Here is an 18,093-nt window from a genome sequence, read left to right as displayed (position 1 = left end):
TGGATGGAAACACCCAACTGTCAATTTGTTCTTACATTTCTAGGAGGAATAATAGAGGAACAATTCAACACATAGGCCCTTATTCATCAGAGTGTTTTTTGCCAGATTTCTGTCGTAGAACACTTTGAAAAGCTGCCAAATCTCGAAGTTGCGCAAAAATGTAACAACTTTTAGCATTTTCATGCAAAAATCCATTAAAGTGGCTGGAGCATGGATGGGACAGGGCGTGCCGAAGCCAGCATGGGGAATTCTTCCAAAGTTAAGAGACTGGAGAACATTTCTGGTGAAGCGCACACCAGTGATAAGATGTGCCTAAATCATTAAGGCTATGTGCACACGCTCAGGAATTCATGCAGAAAATTCCTGAGAATTCCGGACATTTTCTGCATGAAATCCGCAAGAAAACCGCATGCGTTTTTTCCGCGGTTTTGACGCGTTTTTTTCTGGGCACTTCCCAATGCATTTTGGAGTGGGAAATCCGCAAAAAAAACGCAAAAAGATAGAGCATGTCCGGATTTTGTGCGGTATGCGTTTTTTTTGCGGAAAAAAACGCATCATGTGCACAAAACATCCGGAATTCATTCTAAATGATGGGATGCTTATTGTATGCGTTTTTTTTGCGGTTTTATAGTGTTTTTATCAGGAAAAACCGTGAAAAAACCGCAACGTGTGAACACAGCCTAAAGGGAACCTGTCACCTCTAGAAAACCCTATTTATTTGCACATATAGGGTTAATGCTGCCTTACTGAAAGTCCAGCTATTGCGAAAAAAGGAACTTCTATATTGTAAGCGCAGGCCACGACACAGTATAGAGAGCTATGAGCGGTGACAGTAGCCACTCTGTTGGTGCCCCCATGACCCTAAGGTTGGCGGCTGCCAGGAAGAAGTAATTTCATTTTTTCCCAGTAGCCAGAACTACAGTAAAGTAAATGGACAGCATTGTAACAATATTTTCAATTAAAATGCTCAAAAAGACGTCCTGGGTATGTTTTGAGCTTTCCCACTGACTTGTATTGTAAAGTAAAGAGCGTCTTCAGAGCGGAACACAGCTGAAGAATGGTCAGCTCACTTCTTTTAAGCACTTTGCATCTTTGGAAACCTGAAGTGGTTAAAAGACGCTCCACAGACTGAACATATGAACAGCAAGTCATTTTTTATATAAAATGCCTATGTACACTATTTTCAGCTTTTAGTTAGAACTTTTTCAAGCGATATCGTGTTAAGTTAAAAAAAAAAAAAAGATAAAATTCCTGTTTCCTGTGAGAGTACATTACTGGCTACCAAAACTGCACCGACATTACATGCAATTTGATTTTTACCCTACAAGGCTAAATTGCAGTTGATCTCATGCTGAGGCCCCCATTAGTCTGGTCAGAACAAAATCCAATGCACGTAATAGAAAAAAAAACTTGTTTTATTTGATCGTGAAAAATATACAATAACAGCAAAAATAATAGAAAGAAAAATAGAAAGTTACTTATACAGATCTATGAAATTAAAACCTGGCGTTTATCATCTTCAATGCGAATCTTGTTAACTGATTGTTGACAGGGGAGGAAATGGATTCTGCCTGCTGACCACAAGCTTTTGATGCTGATGGGAGATGTAGCCTTTAATGTGCCCCTAGAAAGATAACAATACAGGTCAAATATAGCACAACCGTACTGAAAAAATTGATGTTAAATAATGACATTTTTACAAATGTAAATCATACATGTCAGCTTCCTTCCAAACAAGTCCTATGTGGCAAAAATATTACCACCGTAAGTGTATAACATCCCTTTTATACATTTTTTTGCACACCTTTACTTTGTCAGTAACGCATAATAAAAAGTGATATATGTTATTTATAAACAATATAATCAATACAGCTATTACAATTCATATTTTGGGAATATGTTGAATCACTTGTTATCATCCAGCTTTATAAAATGATGCTTTGATTCAGCTAAAAAAACGACGGCTGAGCTAGGCCTGCAGATATTGTTAGAATGTTCTGTAAGATGTTGTTCTATAATAACACAGAAACAAGACGCCTCCAAGTCTTTTCAAACCTAATTATCCTCGAAAAGTAATAAGGCTATGTGCCCACAATCAGGAATAGCAGCGTTTTGGACGCAGCTCACCTCCACGGTGCCGAAAAAGCTGCTTTCTGGAATAGAAGCATCGTGGATGGGATTTATAGAAATCTCATGCCCACTGAGCTTCTACTTACCACTGCGTATACTCACCCACGGTGCGGGTTTACAAGCCGCAGCATGTTAATTATCTGCAGCGGAAACGCTAGTGTCCGCTGCGTAGTTTCCACCATAGCCATTCACTAGATGCCGTAAATCCACTTGGTTCCCTGAACACATGGGGACTTAACTGCGTGATTAGAGCACAGCAAAAATACGCTGCTAATCCGGATTGTGGGCACATAGCCTCATTGCTTATGAATCGTTTAATGATTACTGATGTTTAACATTATTTTGTCAGACATGCATAGAAACTATGGCTGTGAGCCGGAAAACTGCATTCTTTTGCAGCATGTCAGATCCCTCTCTCATATTCATAGGGATCCCATACATTAATTTACTTTATATCGTATCGTTATCTATACCTATTAAATATAACGCATTCTAAATAAATTTATCTTGTATTAAAAAATCATCATAGAAGACCGGATCTTTTTTTACTTTTTCATATCACTATGATGGCAGCGAATTGGACATTTTAACCTCTTCATGAGCTTAGACGTATTCATAACGTACTGGACACTACAACGTACTGGGCACTACAATGTATGGGCACTACAATAGCAGATTTACAATTTTCACTCAGCAAAATCCACTGCTACTCCTGTGAGAAAATGTAAAATCTGGGGCTAAAACAATATTTTTATGATAAAAATGGAATTATTTTTTCTTCACTGCCCAATGGTATAAGTTTCTGTGACGCACATATGGTGTCAAATGCTCACTGGACCCCTAGATTCATTAATTGATTGGTGTAGTTTGTAAAATGACATTGCTTATGTTTTTTTTGTTGTTGCTGTTCTGGCACACCTCAGAGGCAATGTGCCAAAAAAAACATTCCAGTAAAATCTGAACTCCAATATGGTTCTTCTCCCCTTCTGAGCTTTGCACTGTGCCTCAAAAGTAGTTTTCAATCGCTGGACGCAGCCAAGGCTTTTGATTCCCTTGAGTGGTCTTTTTTAATTGCATGTCTACGGAAATATGGGTTTGGGAATAAATTTATGAGAGGGATAGGTACATTATATGCAAAACCTGGGGCGCGAATGGTGGTAAACGGCTCTATGTCTGCACCATTTTCTTTGCATAGGTGAACTCGCCAGGGATGCCCTCTCTCCCCAGCTTTATTTGCCTTGGCAATAGAAGCCTTGGCAATACGGATGAGGTCCTCTGTAGATATTAAAGGGATACATATTGCTGATCGGGTGGACACTATAGGTCTTTATGCTGATGATATGGTGGTGTTTATGGACCAGACAGAAGATACATTACCAAAAGTAATAACGATGATTGATAAATTTAGTAAATTTTCTGGCCTATATATAAATTGGGATAAGTCTGCTCTGATGCCTCTCTCCCATACCCCAATGCCAAGCCTTGAAACCCTCTCGCTGTTGCCCATTGTCTCCAATTTTAAGTATCTCGGGATACATATGTCCCAGCGCAGTCACCTAGATTTGCATCTCAATATATATCCACTAATTGACGTGGTTAAATCTAAATATGCTACCTGGGACAAGCTCCCGCTATCTGTAGCTGGTCGTATCAACCTGATCAAAATGATTTTACTCCCAAAATTGAGCTACTGTTTTCAACATAGTGCCGTTTCAATACCTAAATCTTTCTTTGCAACCCTAAACTCCCTTACTACATCCTTCATATGGGGGAAGGCTAGACCTAAACTTAAATTATCAACCCTGCAGAGACCCAAACAGGGGGGCGGGGCGGCCTTGCCGGACTTCTATCTGTATTACCTTGCTGGGCAGGCCAAAATGATAAGTGAGTGGATGCCCGGGAAATCTCTTCCCAACTCTGAAAGCCATATATTACATTCAGCTAAAGTTGATTGCCCGCTGGGTTTTTTAGAGATGGAGAAAATTGCTGTCCCTCGTTTGCTTCCTTTGCTTCGCCTGGCACGATCAATATGGAGACAAATTAAAAAAGTGACACAATCTGTCGATATGGCGGCCGAAATGCCGCTATGGAACAATGGTTACTTTCCGGGATTATTGGGTCACCCGTCTCCTGAATTTTGGATATCATATGGCGTCCTCACGGTGAGCAATATACATAGCCAGGGGATTTTTGTTTCTGAACAGTTACAAAATACTCATAATATACCGAAGTCTCAATTTTTCCGCTACCTGCAATTAAGATCTGCTTTCCAATCACATGTACGAAATACGGGTGCGGGTCGAGCTATTTCAACTCTGCCGTTAATAGGAATTCTTAATTCACAGGGCCCTCAGGGACTCATTTCCTCTTTATATACCTATCTGATATCCATAGGCGAAGTATCTACTATAGATTCAATTAAGGGAAAGTGGGGGAGGCTTCTTCCAGATACACTAGGAGAAGAATGGGATGAAATCTTGGAATCTCCAACTAAGGTCTCCCCATCAATCAATAATAAGATGATCCAACTGTATATAATTTATCAATCTTATTTGACCCCGACTCGCCTTTTTAAAATGGGCCGTCTTCATTTATCAGACTGCTTGAGGTGTCACTCTAGTGACGCAGATTTTATCCATATGATATGGAAGTGTCCTGTTATTTTTCAATATTGGAGAGAAGTGACGGTACTATTGACATCTTTGGTGTCGATCCCTGTTCCACTTGAGCCACTGGTATGTTTGTTTGGAGTATGGGAGGCGGAGGCTTGGGATCACCACACGGGAATTTTTCTGAGGGAGTCGCTGTTTATGGCACGAAAGGTGCTGGCGCTGCGTTGGATGGGAGGTTCTGGTCCATCTCTTAGAGCATGGGTTGACTTAGTAAATTCAATTATTCAGTATGAGCGGACGCTATATCAGAATAGGGGTTGTTCAACCAAATTTGAAAAGATATGGGGAAGATGGAATTCATCCTGTCATACTGTATAAGTTAAAAGGATTCAGTATACGCATAAGAAAAGGGTGTATGATTATTTAGACACTATTTACCCACAGAGCGGAATTTATTTAGAACTCTCTCTCGTAAGCGGCATTATGTTAGTATTAGAGGCTTTATTAGAAGTTAATGTAGTTAAGGTTTAAAATAAGGCATTAATGATCAACATGCACAGTTTATTATCTTTATAATATCTTATACATGGCTATGTATGGTAATTTCCTGTAATCAATGGATAATGATGAATACAAGCAAAAATGTGTATGATCTTTCCTGAAATCAATAAACGAATTTAAAAAAAAAAAAAGTAGTTTTCAACCACTTATGGGGTATTGGCATACTCAGGAGAAATTGCACAACAAATTGTATGGTGCAATTTCTCCTGTTACCGTTGAGAAAATAAAAAAAATCTGGCAAAAAGAACCTCTTTTTTGGAAAATTTCACGGCTCAACATTATAGATTTCTGTGAAGCACCTAGTAATTCCAGGTGCTCACCACACATCTAAATGTATGTCTTAAGGGGGTCTAATTTACCCCACATATGGGGTATCAGTGTGCTCAGGAGAAATTGCACAACAAATTTTGGGGTTCATTTTTTCCTGGTACCCTTGAGAGTTTTCAGAATGGTGTCAATTTTGGGTATTTTCTGTCATATAAGTCCCTCAAAATCACTTCAACTGTGAGGTGGTCCCTAAAAAAATGGCTTTGCAAATTTTGTTGGAAAAATGAGAAATCGCTGATCAATTTGAACCCTTCTAACTTAATAACAAAAAAATTATATTTCAAAAATTGTGGTAATGTGAAGTAGGTATGTGGTGACTGCTATTTATTAACTATTTTGTGTGACATAACTGTCTGATTTAAGGGCATAAAAATTAAAAGTTTGAAAATTGCTAAACTTTCGAAATTGTCACCAAATTTCCAATTTTTCACAAATAAACGCAAGTCATGTTCACCAAATTTTAACTACCATGAAGTACAATACGTCACAAGAAAACAATCTCAGAAACAGTGGGATCCGTTGAAGTGTTCCAGAGTTATTACCCCATAAAGTGACACTGGTCAGAGTTGTGAAATTTGGGCTGGCATGAAGGTGAAAACAGGCTTGGGGGATGAAGGGGTTAATAAATATTCCCTTTTGAGAACAGCTGATAGCTGTAATGGTATGTTTCCATGATCAGTATTGGCAGCGCTTTGGACGCAGCACATGTCCGCTCCGTCCAAAGCGCTGCCGGCTTTTGAACGTGCGGTGATTCTGCATGTGATCATTGAACCATGCGGAATCACCACATCCTATACATTGGACGGTCATATTTATCTTGCGGAGACGGAGCTTCTTCGCAAGATTAACTGACATGCTGCGGTCTAGAAAGACGCGCCACATGTCCGGTTACGCAGTGTTGGCGGAGGCGTCTGTGTACGCATAGAGTGGAGATGGGATTTCATAAAATCCCATCCACTATGCTGTAACATTTGGCAGCTGTGTCCAATCCGCAGCGTTTACTGACCGTGAAAACATACCCTTAGGGTCCTAATGTTCACTCATCATGTCCTGAAGTGACTGGGCTATATTGCAATACATAGATCCATTTAATTCTCCAAAGGAAAAGCTACACTTCCCTGTTTAATACCCTATTTGATGATCATTTCATACTACCGTAGACTTCTTTTTCTTGCCCTAAAATCAAATTCCTTAGCTCACCGTTCTCATACAATATGTTATGTTAGGGTACCGTCACACAGTGCCATTTTGATCACTACGACGGTACGATTCGTGACGTTCCAGCGATATCCATACGATATCGCTGTGTCTGACACGCAGCAGCGATCAGGGATCCTGCTGAGAATCGTACGTCATAGCAGATCGTTTGGAACATTCTTGCGTCGCTGGATCTCCCGCTGTCATCGCTGGATCGGTGTGTGTGACACCGATCCAGCGATGCGTTCGCTTGTAACCAGGGTAAACATCGGGTTACTAAGCGCAGGGCGCGCTTAGTAACCCGATGTTTACCCTGGTTACCAGTGTAAATGTAAAATAAAACAAACAGTACATACTTACATTCCGGTGTCCGTCAGGTCCCTTGCCGTCTGCTTCCCGCACTGTGACTGCCGGCCGTAAAGTGAAAGCAGAGCACAGCGGTGACGTCACCGCTGTGCTGTGCTTTCACTTTACGGCCGGCAGTCAGTGAGTGCGGGAAGCAGACGGCAAGGGACAGACACCGGAATGAAAGTATGTACTGTTTGTTATTTTTTACGCTGGTAACCAGGGTAAACATCGGGTTACTAAGCGCGGTCCTGCGCTTAGTAACCCGATGTTTACCCTGGTTACCCGGGGACCTCGGCATCGTTGGTCGCTGGAGATCACGGCCAGGTCGTATCGCTGGTCGTGATCGTTGGTAAATCGTATAGTGTAACGGTACCCTTAGAAGAGACGATGTAAACAATTTCAAAATACTTCACAAATTTATCAAACATTTTCCTGGAAGCAAATTACATGGTACATAACAAAATAAATGGTAAATAAGTGGCTATGCGGTAATACTAAAGATATCAATTAATTTACCGTGTAAATCAGATTGACTATGATACAAATCACTTCATCGATATCCACATCCTTCACTTGCATAAATTTTAGGGCAACCAGAAAGGCATCCAGAGAAAGCTGATGTGTCCGCAATAATAAATATCTGCATTTGGTCAGTGGAAACATAAAAAAATATTAATCATTTGTATAATGTGCAACACAAGATAATTCTGCATCTCAGTAAACCTAAAGTATTTTGGATAAATGATTCTTCCCAGAAACTTATAATGCACACTTTAAATATGGCATGTCTCTGTCGAACTGAGATTCATTCCTTTAGTTTGTACTGTATTCAAAATTGTGTGCATTTACCCCAAATCTTTCCACACAAGCAATTGCCCATTGGAAATTATACACAAGACACAATCACCCTGCGATGCTGTATCTTGAGATTCACAGGATTACTACACTGGCACAGTAAACTTACACTTTCTTAAAAAGATTCCTGTGTGTGATTATCTTCAATTTCTCCAGGATCAGGAAGATGCCACAACGGATGAAAAAAGTTTCATGTTTGGTCAAAGCCTCGGTCAGCAGTAACAGATTCCCATCACTGAGAACACAAACAATGAGATGAGGAAGGAGACTTGTGGCATTATGTATCACTACAAAGAAAACATTCTCCATACAGCATACTAAGTAAATGGCCCTGTCGCTCCCAATAATACTGCCGGACGGCAAAACAGGGGGCCGCATATATAACAGGGGGTATGGACTATTCACAATGGTTGCATCTGCAGAACATCAATGATTAAGGCTGTGTTCACATCACATTTTTGCCACATGTCAGTGATTCCCTTGGGACTTCTGTCTGATGTCCTCAAACTTTAACGACTTTAAAGGGAAACGGTCATCAGGTTTGGCCAATACGAGTTATGGCCATCACCTTTCAGGTCTTCTCTACAGCAGTCTATAATGCTGTATATAAACCCCCTATCTGACCTGCAAGAGAAGAAAAATAACTTATTATACTGACCTGCGGGGGGTCCGGAACGATGGGTGTCGCTCTTCTTAGTCCTGGCGCCTCCCTTCTTCTTGCGATGCCGCCCTCCTGCTTACTTCGTGTGGATGACGTGTCTCCTCGGCACAGCGCTCCTGCGCAGGCGTACTTATCTGCTCTGTTGGGGACAGAGTAAAGTACTGCAGTGCGCAGGTGCAGGGAAAGGTCACAGAGCCATGGCGCATGCGCACTGCAGTACTTTGCTCTGCCCTCGACAGGGCAGATATGTAAGCCTGCGCAGGAGCACGATGCCGGGGAGCCTGCGTGGATGAAGAAGGGACACGTCATCCACATGAAGCAAGCAGGAGGACGGGGATCGTAAGAAGAAGGGAGGCACCGGACCGACACCCATCGGACCAGACCGCCCCGCAGGTGAGTATAATAAAAGTTATTTTTCTTCTCTTGCAGGTCAGGTTGGGGCAAATATACAGCATTACAGAATGATGTCTATCAGCCCTGAAAGGTAGTGGCCGTAAATCGTATCAGCCAAACCTGGTGACAAGTTCACTTTAATGAGGTGGACGGAGTTACTTTGTGCTCGGTCTGACCATATTTTAAGCAGTATCCGCCTTTTTCAAGCAGGTACAAAAATGTAGTGAACCACATGTTTGTATCTGCCTTAAAAAGGGCAGACACTAATGTAAATGAGATCAGACAGAGTACAAAGTGGCTGTCTCCTTCATTGGGTTCAATGGTGTCACCAGAGTTAGTGAGGCAAATGATCAGCAGCTATGTCTGGGGATAAGCTGCTGCAGGAGACTGTTCTGATAAGCAGAGCACTCGGAGGAGGAGACACATGCTGACCCTTCCACTGCCATCATCTGTACTCCAAATGAGCACATTCTGATATCAATGCCACTAAGACAGGCAAACAGACTGGGAAAAGCAGATGTAAGCTTCCAAATGATCAGAGCTTTGAACTGGGGATACGTTGCTGCAGGATATTGTTCTGATAAGTATAGTGCTCAAAGAAAGAAACGGGTGCTGACCCTGTCACTGCTATCATCTGTACTCCAAATGAGTACATTCTGATATCAATGCAACTAAGACAGGCAAAATAGACTGGGAAAAAGCAGATGTATGGAGTCCACTAAGGAGATTGGTCTTCATTTGTGTAAAAAAAAACCTGCATGTAAGTGGCTTCCAAACCCTTTGTTTTCCCCAGTCTATTAGTCTGAATTCAGATGAACTGATGTCAGAAGGTACTCATTTGGAGTACAGATGATAGCAGTGGAAGGATCAGCACCTGTCCCTCCTCTAAATGTTATGCTATTGAAACAGTCTCCTGCAGCAGCTTATCCTCAGAGTTAATGAGACAAAGGTGCTGACCCTTTCACTGCCATGATCAATATGCCAAATAAGTACAATCCGATACCAATGCAGCTAAAGTGTGGCCGATACACTGGGGAAGAGCAGGGGTTTGGAAGCCACTTACATGCAATTACTTTACAGAAATGAAGACATATTTGCTAATAAAGTAATTTGCAAAGTTGCATAACTTCCCATGCTGGAAAAGATTAGTAAAATAAATAAATGTTTAACTACTCTTTAATCAAATTATGTGACGTACAGCAACTTTAAAATATACTGTTGGCTTCAACATTTTCAAGATACCTGCTTTTTCTTAGTGAATATAAAGCTTTGTTTATATTCCTAGGCATTGTTAAGATGTCCTTAGATACCTGCAGCCAATTACGGTAGTCATCATCTGCGCTTGCTCCAACACCACGCACAATCATGCTGCTCCTTTACTCAGCTGTGCTCTGTAAGCTATCACAGGAGGGGGCTGGCTGACATGGACATGGCAATTTATAAGTAAAAAGTGCTGACAACTACAGTTTATGCACTTCTCTTTTGAACCTGTAAAGCTAATAGCCTGGTGGACGAATTTTAAAGGGGTTTTCCAGTGTTAAAATATTGATGATCCACATATCAGATCTGTTGGGGACCAACTCCTAGCAGCACCATGATCAGCAGCTTTCAGTTTCAGCGGCGCCGTAAGTAAGCAGTGAAAGGAGCCACAACAGCGGCGCTACGGTCTCTGTGTTGTGGCTGTTCTCAGGTGATGCAACTCTTATTGAAGTGAATAGGCGCTGATCTACAGTATCAGGGAACAGCCACAACACAGTGCACAGAGCGGGGTTGTCGTGGCTCCATGTACTGTTGACTTCCAGATGTCAAGACTGAAAATAGTTGGGAATTCCCATACTAAGACTTAGCCATCAACCATGGAAACCTGGAAACTCCTATTAAGATTCCCTGATCCCCAGAAGGTCAAGATCACTGATGCATTTCAGAAAAAAAATCTGCTTCTAAGGCTTCTTTCACACTTGCGTCGGTACGGGTCCGTCGCTAAGCGTTGGCGTGACGTACCGACGCACATTGTGAAAATGTGGCACAACGTGGGCAGCGGATGCAGTTTTTCAACACATCCGCTGCCCATTCTAAAGTCCGGGGAGGAGGGGGCGAAGTTCCGGCCGCGCATGCGCAGTAGAAAATGGCGGACGCGACATACGAAAAAAACATTCCCTTGCACGTTTTTTCCCGCCGATGGTCCACCAAAACACAACGGATCCAGTGCACGACGGACGCAACGTATGGCCATACATCTCGATCCATCGGCAATACAAGTCCATGGGGAAAAAAACCGCATCCTGCGGGCACATTTGCAGGATCTGTTTTTTTCCCAAAACGACGGATTGCGACGTATGTCACACGACGCAAGTGTGAAAGAAGCCTTACAGAGAAAAGCACAATGTACATACCGGACAGCCTTTGTCACATCTGCAAACTGCATCAGGTCATATTTTTTCAGAAGCTGAATGGTTGGCATGTGACCCTAAGGGTTAATCGAAAAACAGTCGCACACTTTGTATTCAGGTAATGGAGAGCATACAATACATTTAGTAAATATCACAATATGATGAATAAATACTTTAGAACTAAGCATAAGGGGTACACAGAATATGAACAATGAAAAGGCTCATACCCCGCTTGGCCTATAGCCCCATACACATTAGACTAAAGGTACCTTCACACATAACAATATCGTTAACGATATCGTTGCTTTTTGTGACGTAGCAACGATATCGTTAAGGAAATCGTTATGTGTGACAGCGACCAACGATCAGGCCCCTGCTGGGAGATCGTTGGTCGCTGAGGAAAGTCCAGAACTTTATTTCATCGCTGGACTCCCTGCAGACATCGCTGAATCGGCGTGTGTGACACCGATCCAGCGATGTCTTCACTGTTTAACCAGGGTAAACATTGGGTTACTAAGCGCAGGGCCGCGCTTAGTAACCCGATGTTTACCCTGGTTACCAGCGTAAAAGTAAAAAAAACAAACACTACATACTTACCTACCGCTGTCTGTCCCCGGCGCTCTGCTTCTCTGCACTCCTCCTGCACTGGCTGTGAGCGTCGGTCAGCCGGAAAGCAGAGCGGTGACGTCACCGCTCTGCTTTCCGGCCGCTGTGCTCACAGCCAGTGCAGGAGGAGGGACAGACGGCTGTAGGTAAGTATGTAGTGTTTGTTTTTTTTACTTTTACGCTGGTAACCAGGGTAAACATCGGGTTACTAAGCGCGGCCCTGCGCTTAGTAACCCAATGTTTACCCTGGTTACCCGGGGACTTCGGGATCGTTGGTCGCTGGAGAGCTGTCTGTGTGACAGCTCTCCAGCGACCAAACAGCGACGCTGCAGCGATCGACATCGTTGTCGGTATCGCTGCAGCGTCGCTGAGTGTGAAGGTACCTTTACATTGGGCAAACTCGCCAATCCAGATGGGCTACGGCAGCAATTTAAGGTGCATGGGGCCCCACCCCCCGAATCTCTCCCAGCAGATGCTATTCGGGGACATAAGATTCCAGTATGTCCAACTTCGGACTGTCTATGCCTTTGTTCTCCCTGAGATTAGAGACATCTGGCAGAGCGAGCGCTCCTGTGTATGGGAGAGTTGGGCGAGAGCCAAGAGCTGCCGGATGAACGATTGGCTGGACCATTGTTTAGCCGACAGTTAGCTAAAGTGTATTGGGGTCTTTAGAATCTACAACACAGTGAAACCGTGAACGTCATCAATACTACACACAGGTCTTAAGTAGCCACCACAGACACTGTGAATACTGGTGAAATAAATCTATATTTAGAGGTGTATTTGCTTTAAAGGCGTCCTCCAGTCTGACCATCATTTGTACTGATTTGGTGCCTCCTCATTATCCACTGATTCCAGGGCTCCTCTTCTTCCCCCACATGGCCGCAGTGCTTCTCTAGTACATGTGCCCAGCCGATCAGTAGCATAATAAAAAGGAGGGCGCTAGGTAAATCTTCATATCATCAATGATACATTTTTATATGAGACGGGAGTGTCGCTTTCATGGCCATTCCAGACAGTAGAGAACAGTGAACTTGTGACAAGGCAGAGGTCCAGGGATGTTAATGGGGGCTGTTTACCCAGCAGGGAGACTGGAGTTAAGACTAGCTAACATGAGTACAAAGGACCAAGACGCAGGAGGTAAGAAATGACATTGTGAGACTAGGTTCAGATTGCGTTAAGGTACCTTCACACTCAGCGACGCTGCAGCGATACCGACAACGATGTCGATCGCTGCAGCGTCGCTGTTTGGTCGCTGGAGAGCTGTCACACAGACAGTTCTCCAGCGACCAAAGATGCCGGTAACCAGGGTAAACACCCTGGTTACCATCGTAAAAGTAAGAAAAACAAACACTACATACTTACCTTCGCTGTCTGTCCCCGGCGCTCTGCTTTCCTGCATTGACTGTGAGCACAGCGGCCGGAAAGCAGAGCGGTGACGTCACCTCTGTGCTTTCCGGCTGGCCGGCGCTCACAGCCAGTGCAGGAAAGCAGAGCGCCGGGGACAGACAGCGAAGGTAAGTATGTAGTGTTTGTTTTTTTTAACTTTTACGCTGGTAACCAGGGTAAACATTGGGTTACTAAGCGCAGCCCTGCGCTTAGTAACCCGATGTTTACCCTGGTTACCAGTGAAGACATCGCTGAATCGGCGTCACACACGCCGATTCAGCGATGTCTGCAGGGAGTCCAGCGACTAAATAAAGTGCTGGACTTTCTGCAGCGACCAACGACATCACAGCAGGATCCTGATCGCTGCTGCGTGTCAAACTGAACGATATCGCTAGCCAGGACGCTGCAACGTCACAGATCGCTAGCGATATGGTTCAGTGTGAAGGTACCTTTAGTGCAATCCGTTTAGCGCCTAGCGCTAGCGGATTGCGGTAACGCAACGTGTTGTAAAGGGGTCGCGTTAAACGTCCCCGCTCTCGCAGATTGGAGATCTGCGAGAGCGGGGAACGGACCGCGGGCGTGCCTCGGACGCTGCAAGAAGCGTCCGAGGCGCGCCACAAAACACCGGCACATCGCTAGTGCGTGCCGAAAATGGCACGCGCTAGTGATGCGCGTCCCCATTGCTGTTAATGGGCGCGCTAACGGACGCGTTGCACGGCATTAATTTCGCTGTGCAACGCTGTCCGTTAGCGCGGTCCCATTAACGCAATGGGAACCTAGCCTTTGATGTAGACTCTTGGAACTAAAATGAAATGTGAATCACCTGAATGTGGCTTTAGATCCCACACAAGGGCAATAGCTCACAAGCACTACTGTGCTATAGAAGCCGCTAAGGACCCCGGACACTCACCAGAAGCATTTTTACAGGCAGCAGGTATATGAGAATCATCCTTTTATTTTTCTGGCAGGAGCGGAGACAATGCCTAAAGGCAAATGACAGATATTCCTCAGCTGTCAGGACACAAAAAGGAAATGAAGGTTTAATATAATCATTTAGTTTATAAGCGAACAGAAGACAGAGGGGCTAGTCTGTAACAGCCTAGATTATTAGATACACAACGGACCCCTTCTTAAAGGGGTTATCTGGGACCTTCACAGTGATGGCCTACCTTTAGGATAGGTCATCAATATTTGATTGATGGGGCTGCGACACCCGGCATTGATTTAAAAGGGGTTGGATGTGTAGTACACAGTCAAATCCACTATATAGTTAACGGAGCTGTGCACATCCGATTGCCGCCGCCAATCCCACCAATGAGGCATTAAGGATAGGCCATCAATGTAAAAGTCCAGATTTGTACCCAATGCTCTGCAGTACCCTTTTTACTCTTTCAGTACAAGATAGACATTAGTGCTGGATGATCAGTACTACATGACTTACCTTTTTTGAACTCGCTGTCAAACATGGCTTTCTGACCCACATAGTATCTATAAGTGACCTTTTGTGAAAGGGTATAGTCTTCCTTGAAGTTGGAACTTTCAATTGCTCTGATCAAGGGCTTGCATAAATGGAGTTTACTGATCTGAAATACAAAATTAATATGAAGTTGTGTAGCACACATCGCACCCTTTAAAAATTACCTACATGAAATGGGTCAACAACAAAAAAACAGATTCTTATTGTAACTGAGACTCCACCAATCTCCTGTGAATAAATGGTTAAAAGTGGGGAAAAGGCCTTCGATGATGAAATTTCACAGATTTTTTTATTTTTATTTACACTGATTATGTCCTCCAACTGGTGATGCCACTGATTCTGGAACAGTTTTTATTTTTCTTCTGTTCCCCTCCATTCCAAAGTTATGCAACCCAGAAATAAAGGTGCACATTTTCCAGTCAACCAACTGGGTGTGTACCATAGAACTTCTCTGTGGGGGGGAGGGGTCCATTTTCAACTCTGCTGCTGGCCAATTAGAACACGGCCACACCCACAGAACTCTATGGTATACGCCCAGTTGGTTGAAGAGAAAATTTGCATCCTTATTTCTGGGGGGACACAACTTTGGAATACAGGGGCACAGAAGAAAAAGAAAACCAGTACCAGAATCAGTGGGGCAGCACCAAATGAAGGAGGTAAAAAGGTTAAACTAAATAATACAGGGGAAGTTCTTTTAAAAAAAAGGAACAATTACTAGAAACTTACCTTGAAATAAATTTTGAAAAGTTGATTGACCAGAAACAACATTCCCCACTTTTTGGAGTCCTCAAAAGCTGCACGGCTGTCGTGAAAAGCAAAACAGCATAAATACCCAACGAAAACTAAGCAAACAAAGTAAAAGAACACTCTTGTGATGGAGGCGGAAACTGGGAATTGGTCACTTGATTTCTATTGCATAGTTAAGCGGCTTGTAACAAATTAAGGGAATATATAAGCAGGTTTCTACTATGTAGTCTGAGAGCAGCATGGTGTAGGATTTTACAGCCTGATTCCAGTAATTTATCACTTGGTGAGAAGCTTGCTGTCATTTTAATACAATCACTGCTTTTTTCTGCTGTAGATCTAGCAGCCCTCAGAATACTGAGAACTGTATAACTCCAACCACACCACTGATTGGCAGCTTTCTATGTACACTGTGCATAGGCAATATGTAGTGAGGGGTGAGGTTACAGAAAAGTTGACTAGGAGGCACACGACATCTAGTCCTGTAGTGTTAATCTCCTGCTGATAAAACACTGATTTTATTGAAACTGAGAACTACATGGAGAGATCAAATTAGTCCAATGCGATCCCAGGCCGTATTCCCCCCTATCCTGCTACAGTTGACTGACCAGTCTTTCTCATGTGTGTAGATAGAGAGAGACCTATTCAACCACCTGGGGTGAAGTGAGAGAACCTGGCCGGTTACCGCATTGAACGCATCTCTTCAAAACTATGCTGGAGTGTTTCAGAGTAAACTATACCTGTCTGCAATGGTGCAGCCACGTTCTGATTCATGCTACTCGTGGCTTGGGCAGCATGAATCAAGTGGCAGGTCCCCTTTAAATGCCGCTGTCAGTGATTGACAGTGGCATCTAAATGGTTAAACAACAGCAATTGGAGCCATGCACAGATATCTGTTGTATACCACAGCCATCATCTGCCACATGTGCACTGTTGCCTTGCAGCGCTGGGGTCCTGGGTTCAAATCCCACCAAGGACAACTTCTGCAAGCAGTTTGTATGTTCTCCCCCGTTTGCGTGGGGTTCCTCCTGGTTCCTCCCACAAAGAGACATACTGACAGGGAATTTAGATTGTGAGCCCCGATGGGGATGGATATCTCTCTCTCTCATAATAAGATTATATTCTGAGGACCCCGGCATAGATCCGCAGTTACATCAATTACTAAGGGGTTAAGTAGCTTATATAATAAAACATATAAATAAAATATGGAAGAAGACTACTGAAAATTGCATTAAAATGTGGTCTTCTGAGGGGTATCCAATATGAGTAATATATACCGTAGTGGGATTGGTAGTCTGCCTAAATAAAGGAGCAGTTGCACGTTCTATTACATAGCTTAGCTGTAATGCTAGGAGAAAGCAACTTGAACTAATTTGACAGGATCACTTCCAGATAGAAGATACTCACGTATCACTAGCACACACTCTGAAGCAGCTCATCAACAGTTCTGCAGCTTTTTCCAGCATTTCTCCAATTTTTCTTTTTCCTTTTTTCGCTAGCTGTTGGTCGGCCTAAAGAAAAAAATATGAAGTTAAACCAGTTTAAACGTGGATTTTGGCTTCCTCAAATAAAACTTTATTAATGTATACTGAGAAGCAATCACACGTGGAATCATTCTTCATGAATGTTTAAGATGTAGGTCATTTTATAGGATTCTTTATTGTTTATTTCCAGTGGATAAGAACCTGTCCTTGCCATGTTCTGGCTTCTTCTCCATCTTGTAATTAGTTGTACAGTATGACGTGGCTAAAACTGCTTTTCATCTTCAGGAAATAAACACAGATGTCCCCATTAAATGAAAGTAAAAAAAAAAATCTTGAAAACTGTAAGAAAGTGATGCACAAAGTGAAGTGCAGTAGACATGGTATGATTTCAAAGAAAGCCAGTCACAAGGACAAAAAAGGACAGGTTTTATTCACACTGCTCCTCTGAGCATGATGTATTTTAGTTTTTTAAATCCACCATACGGATCCAGAGATATGGGCCTTTTTATTTAGCACTGATTTTTATGGTCTTTACGAAGGGGCATGGCTCACATGATTAACTGATTAATTAAATTGCTCTGGAGTACTGTTCTGTAAGCACCGCTCCCTTTGCACTAAAAGTAGATTTTCTGTACTCACCGTAAAATCTGTTAAGGCAAAAAACATAACTGCACGTCCAACCAAGCAACCAAGAAAGGGAGCTGTGCCCCTCAAGGAAGATTACAAAAACAGATTTTATAGTGAGCACCAAAAATCTACTTTTCTCGTTCGTCTCATTGGGGGACACAGAACCAAGCAAGGTCCTAAAGCTGTTCTTAGTGTAGGAAAGAATGAAATATCATACTGTTAACACCTAGTCTTCCGCCGTAACTCAAGCAAAAGTCTAGAGACACTCTGAAGCATAAAGCGGAAGTCTGGG

General features: G+C 43.0%; 1 protein-coding gene across 2 annotated transcripts in view; it reads right to left on the bottom strand.

The window, feature by feature from the left end:
* Positions 1 to 1,394: 1,394 nt before the first annotated feature.
* PCID2 (PCI domain containing 2) overlaps positions 1,395 to 18,093 on the bottom strand; it is a 103,678-nt gene continuing 86,979 nt past the window's right edge. For both annotated transcript variants that reach the window (XM_069757888.1, XM_069757889.1), the window contains exons 8-15: positions 17,098 to 17,201; positions 15,673 to 15,748; positions 14,911 to 15,052; positions 14,380 to 14,480; positions 11,478 to 11,551; positions 8,140 to 8,265; positions 7,692 to 7,815; positions 1,395 to 1,624 (exon numbers count right to left, since the gene is read on the bottom strand). In XM_069757888.1, coding sequence (XP_069613989.1) covers positions 1,535 to 1,624; positions 7,692 to 7,815; positions 8,140 to 8,265; positions 11,478 to 11,551; positions 14,380 to 14,480; positions 14,911 to 15,052; positions 15,673 to 15,748; positions 17,098 to 17,201 — 837 coding nt within the window. In that variant the 3' untranslated portion in view covers positions 1,395 to 1,534. The remainder of the gene's footprint in view (positions 1,625 to 7,691; positions 7,816 to 8,139; positions 8,266 to 11,477; positions 11,552 to 14,379; positions 14,481 to 14,910; positions 15,053 to 15,672; positions 15,749 to 17,097; positions 17,202 to 18,093) is intronic.

Source organism: Ranitomeya imitator, chromosome 3 (assembly GCF_032444005.1).
Source record: "Ranitomeya imitator isolate aRanImi1 chromosome 3, aRanImi1.pri, whole genome shotgun sequence".
NCBI classification, from domain to species: domain Eukaryota; kingdom Metazoa; phylum Chordata; class Amphibia; order Anura; family Dendrobatidae; genus Ranitomeya; species Ranitomeya imitator.
Note: the sequence above shows the minus strand (reverse complement) of the source record. Positions and strands in the feature narration are given on the sequence as shown.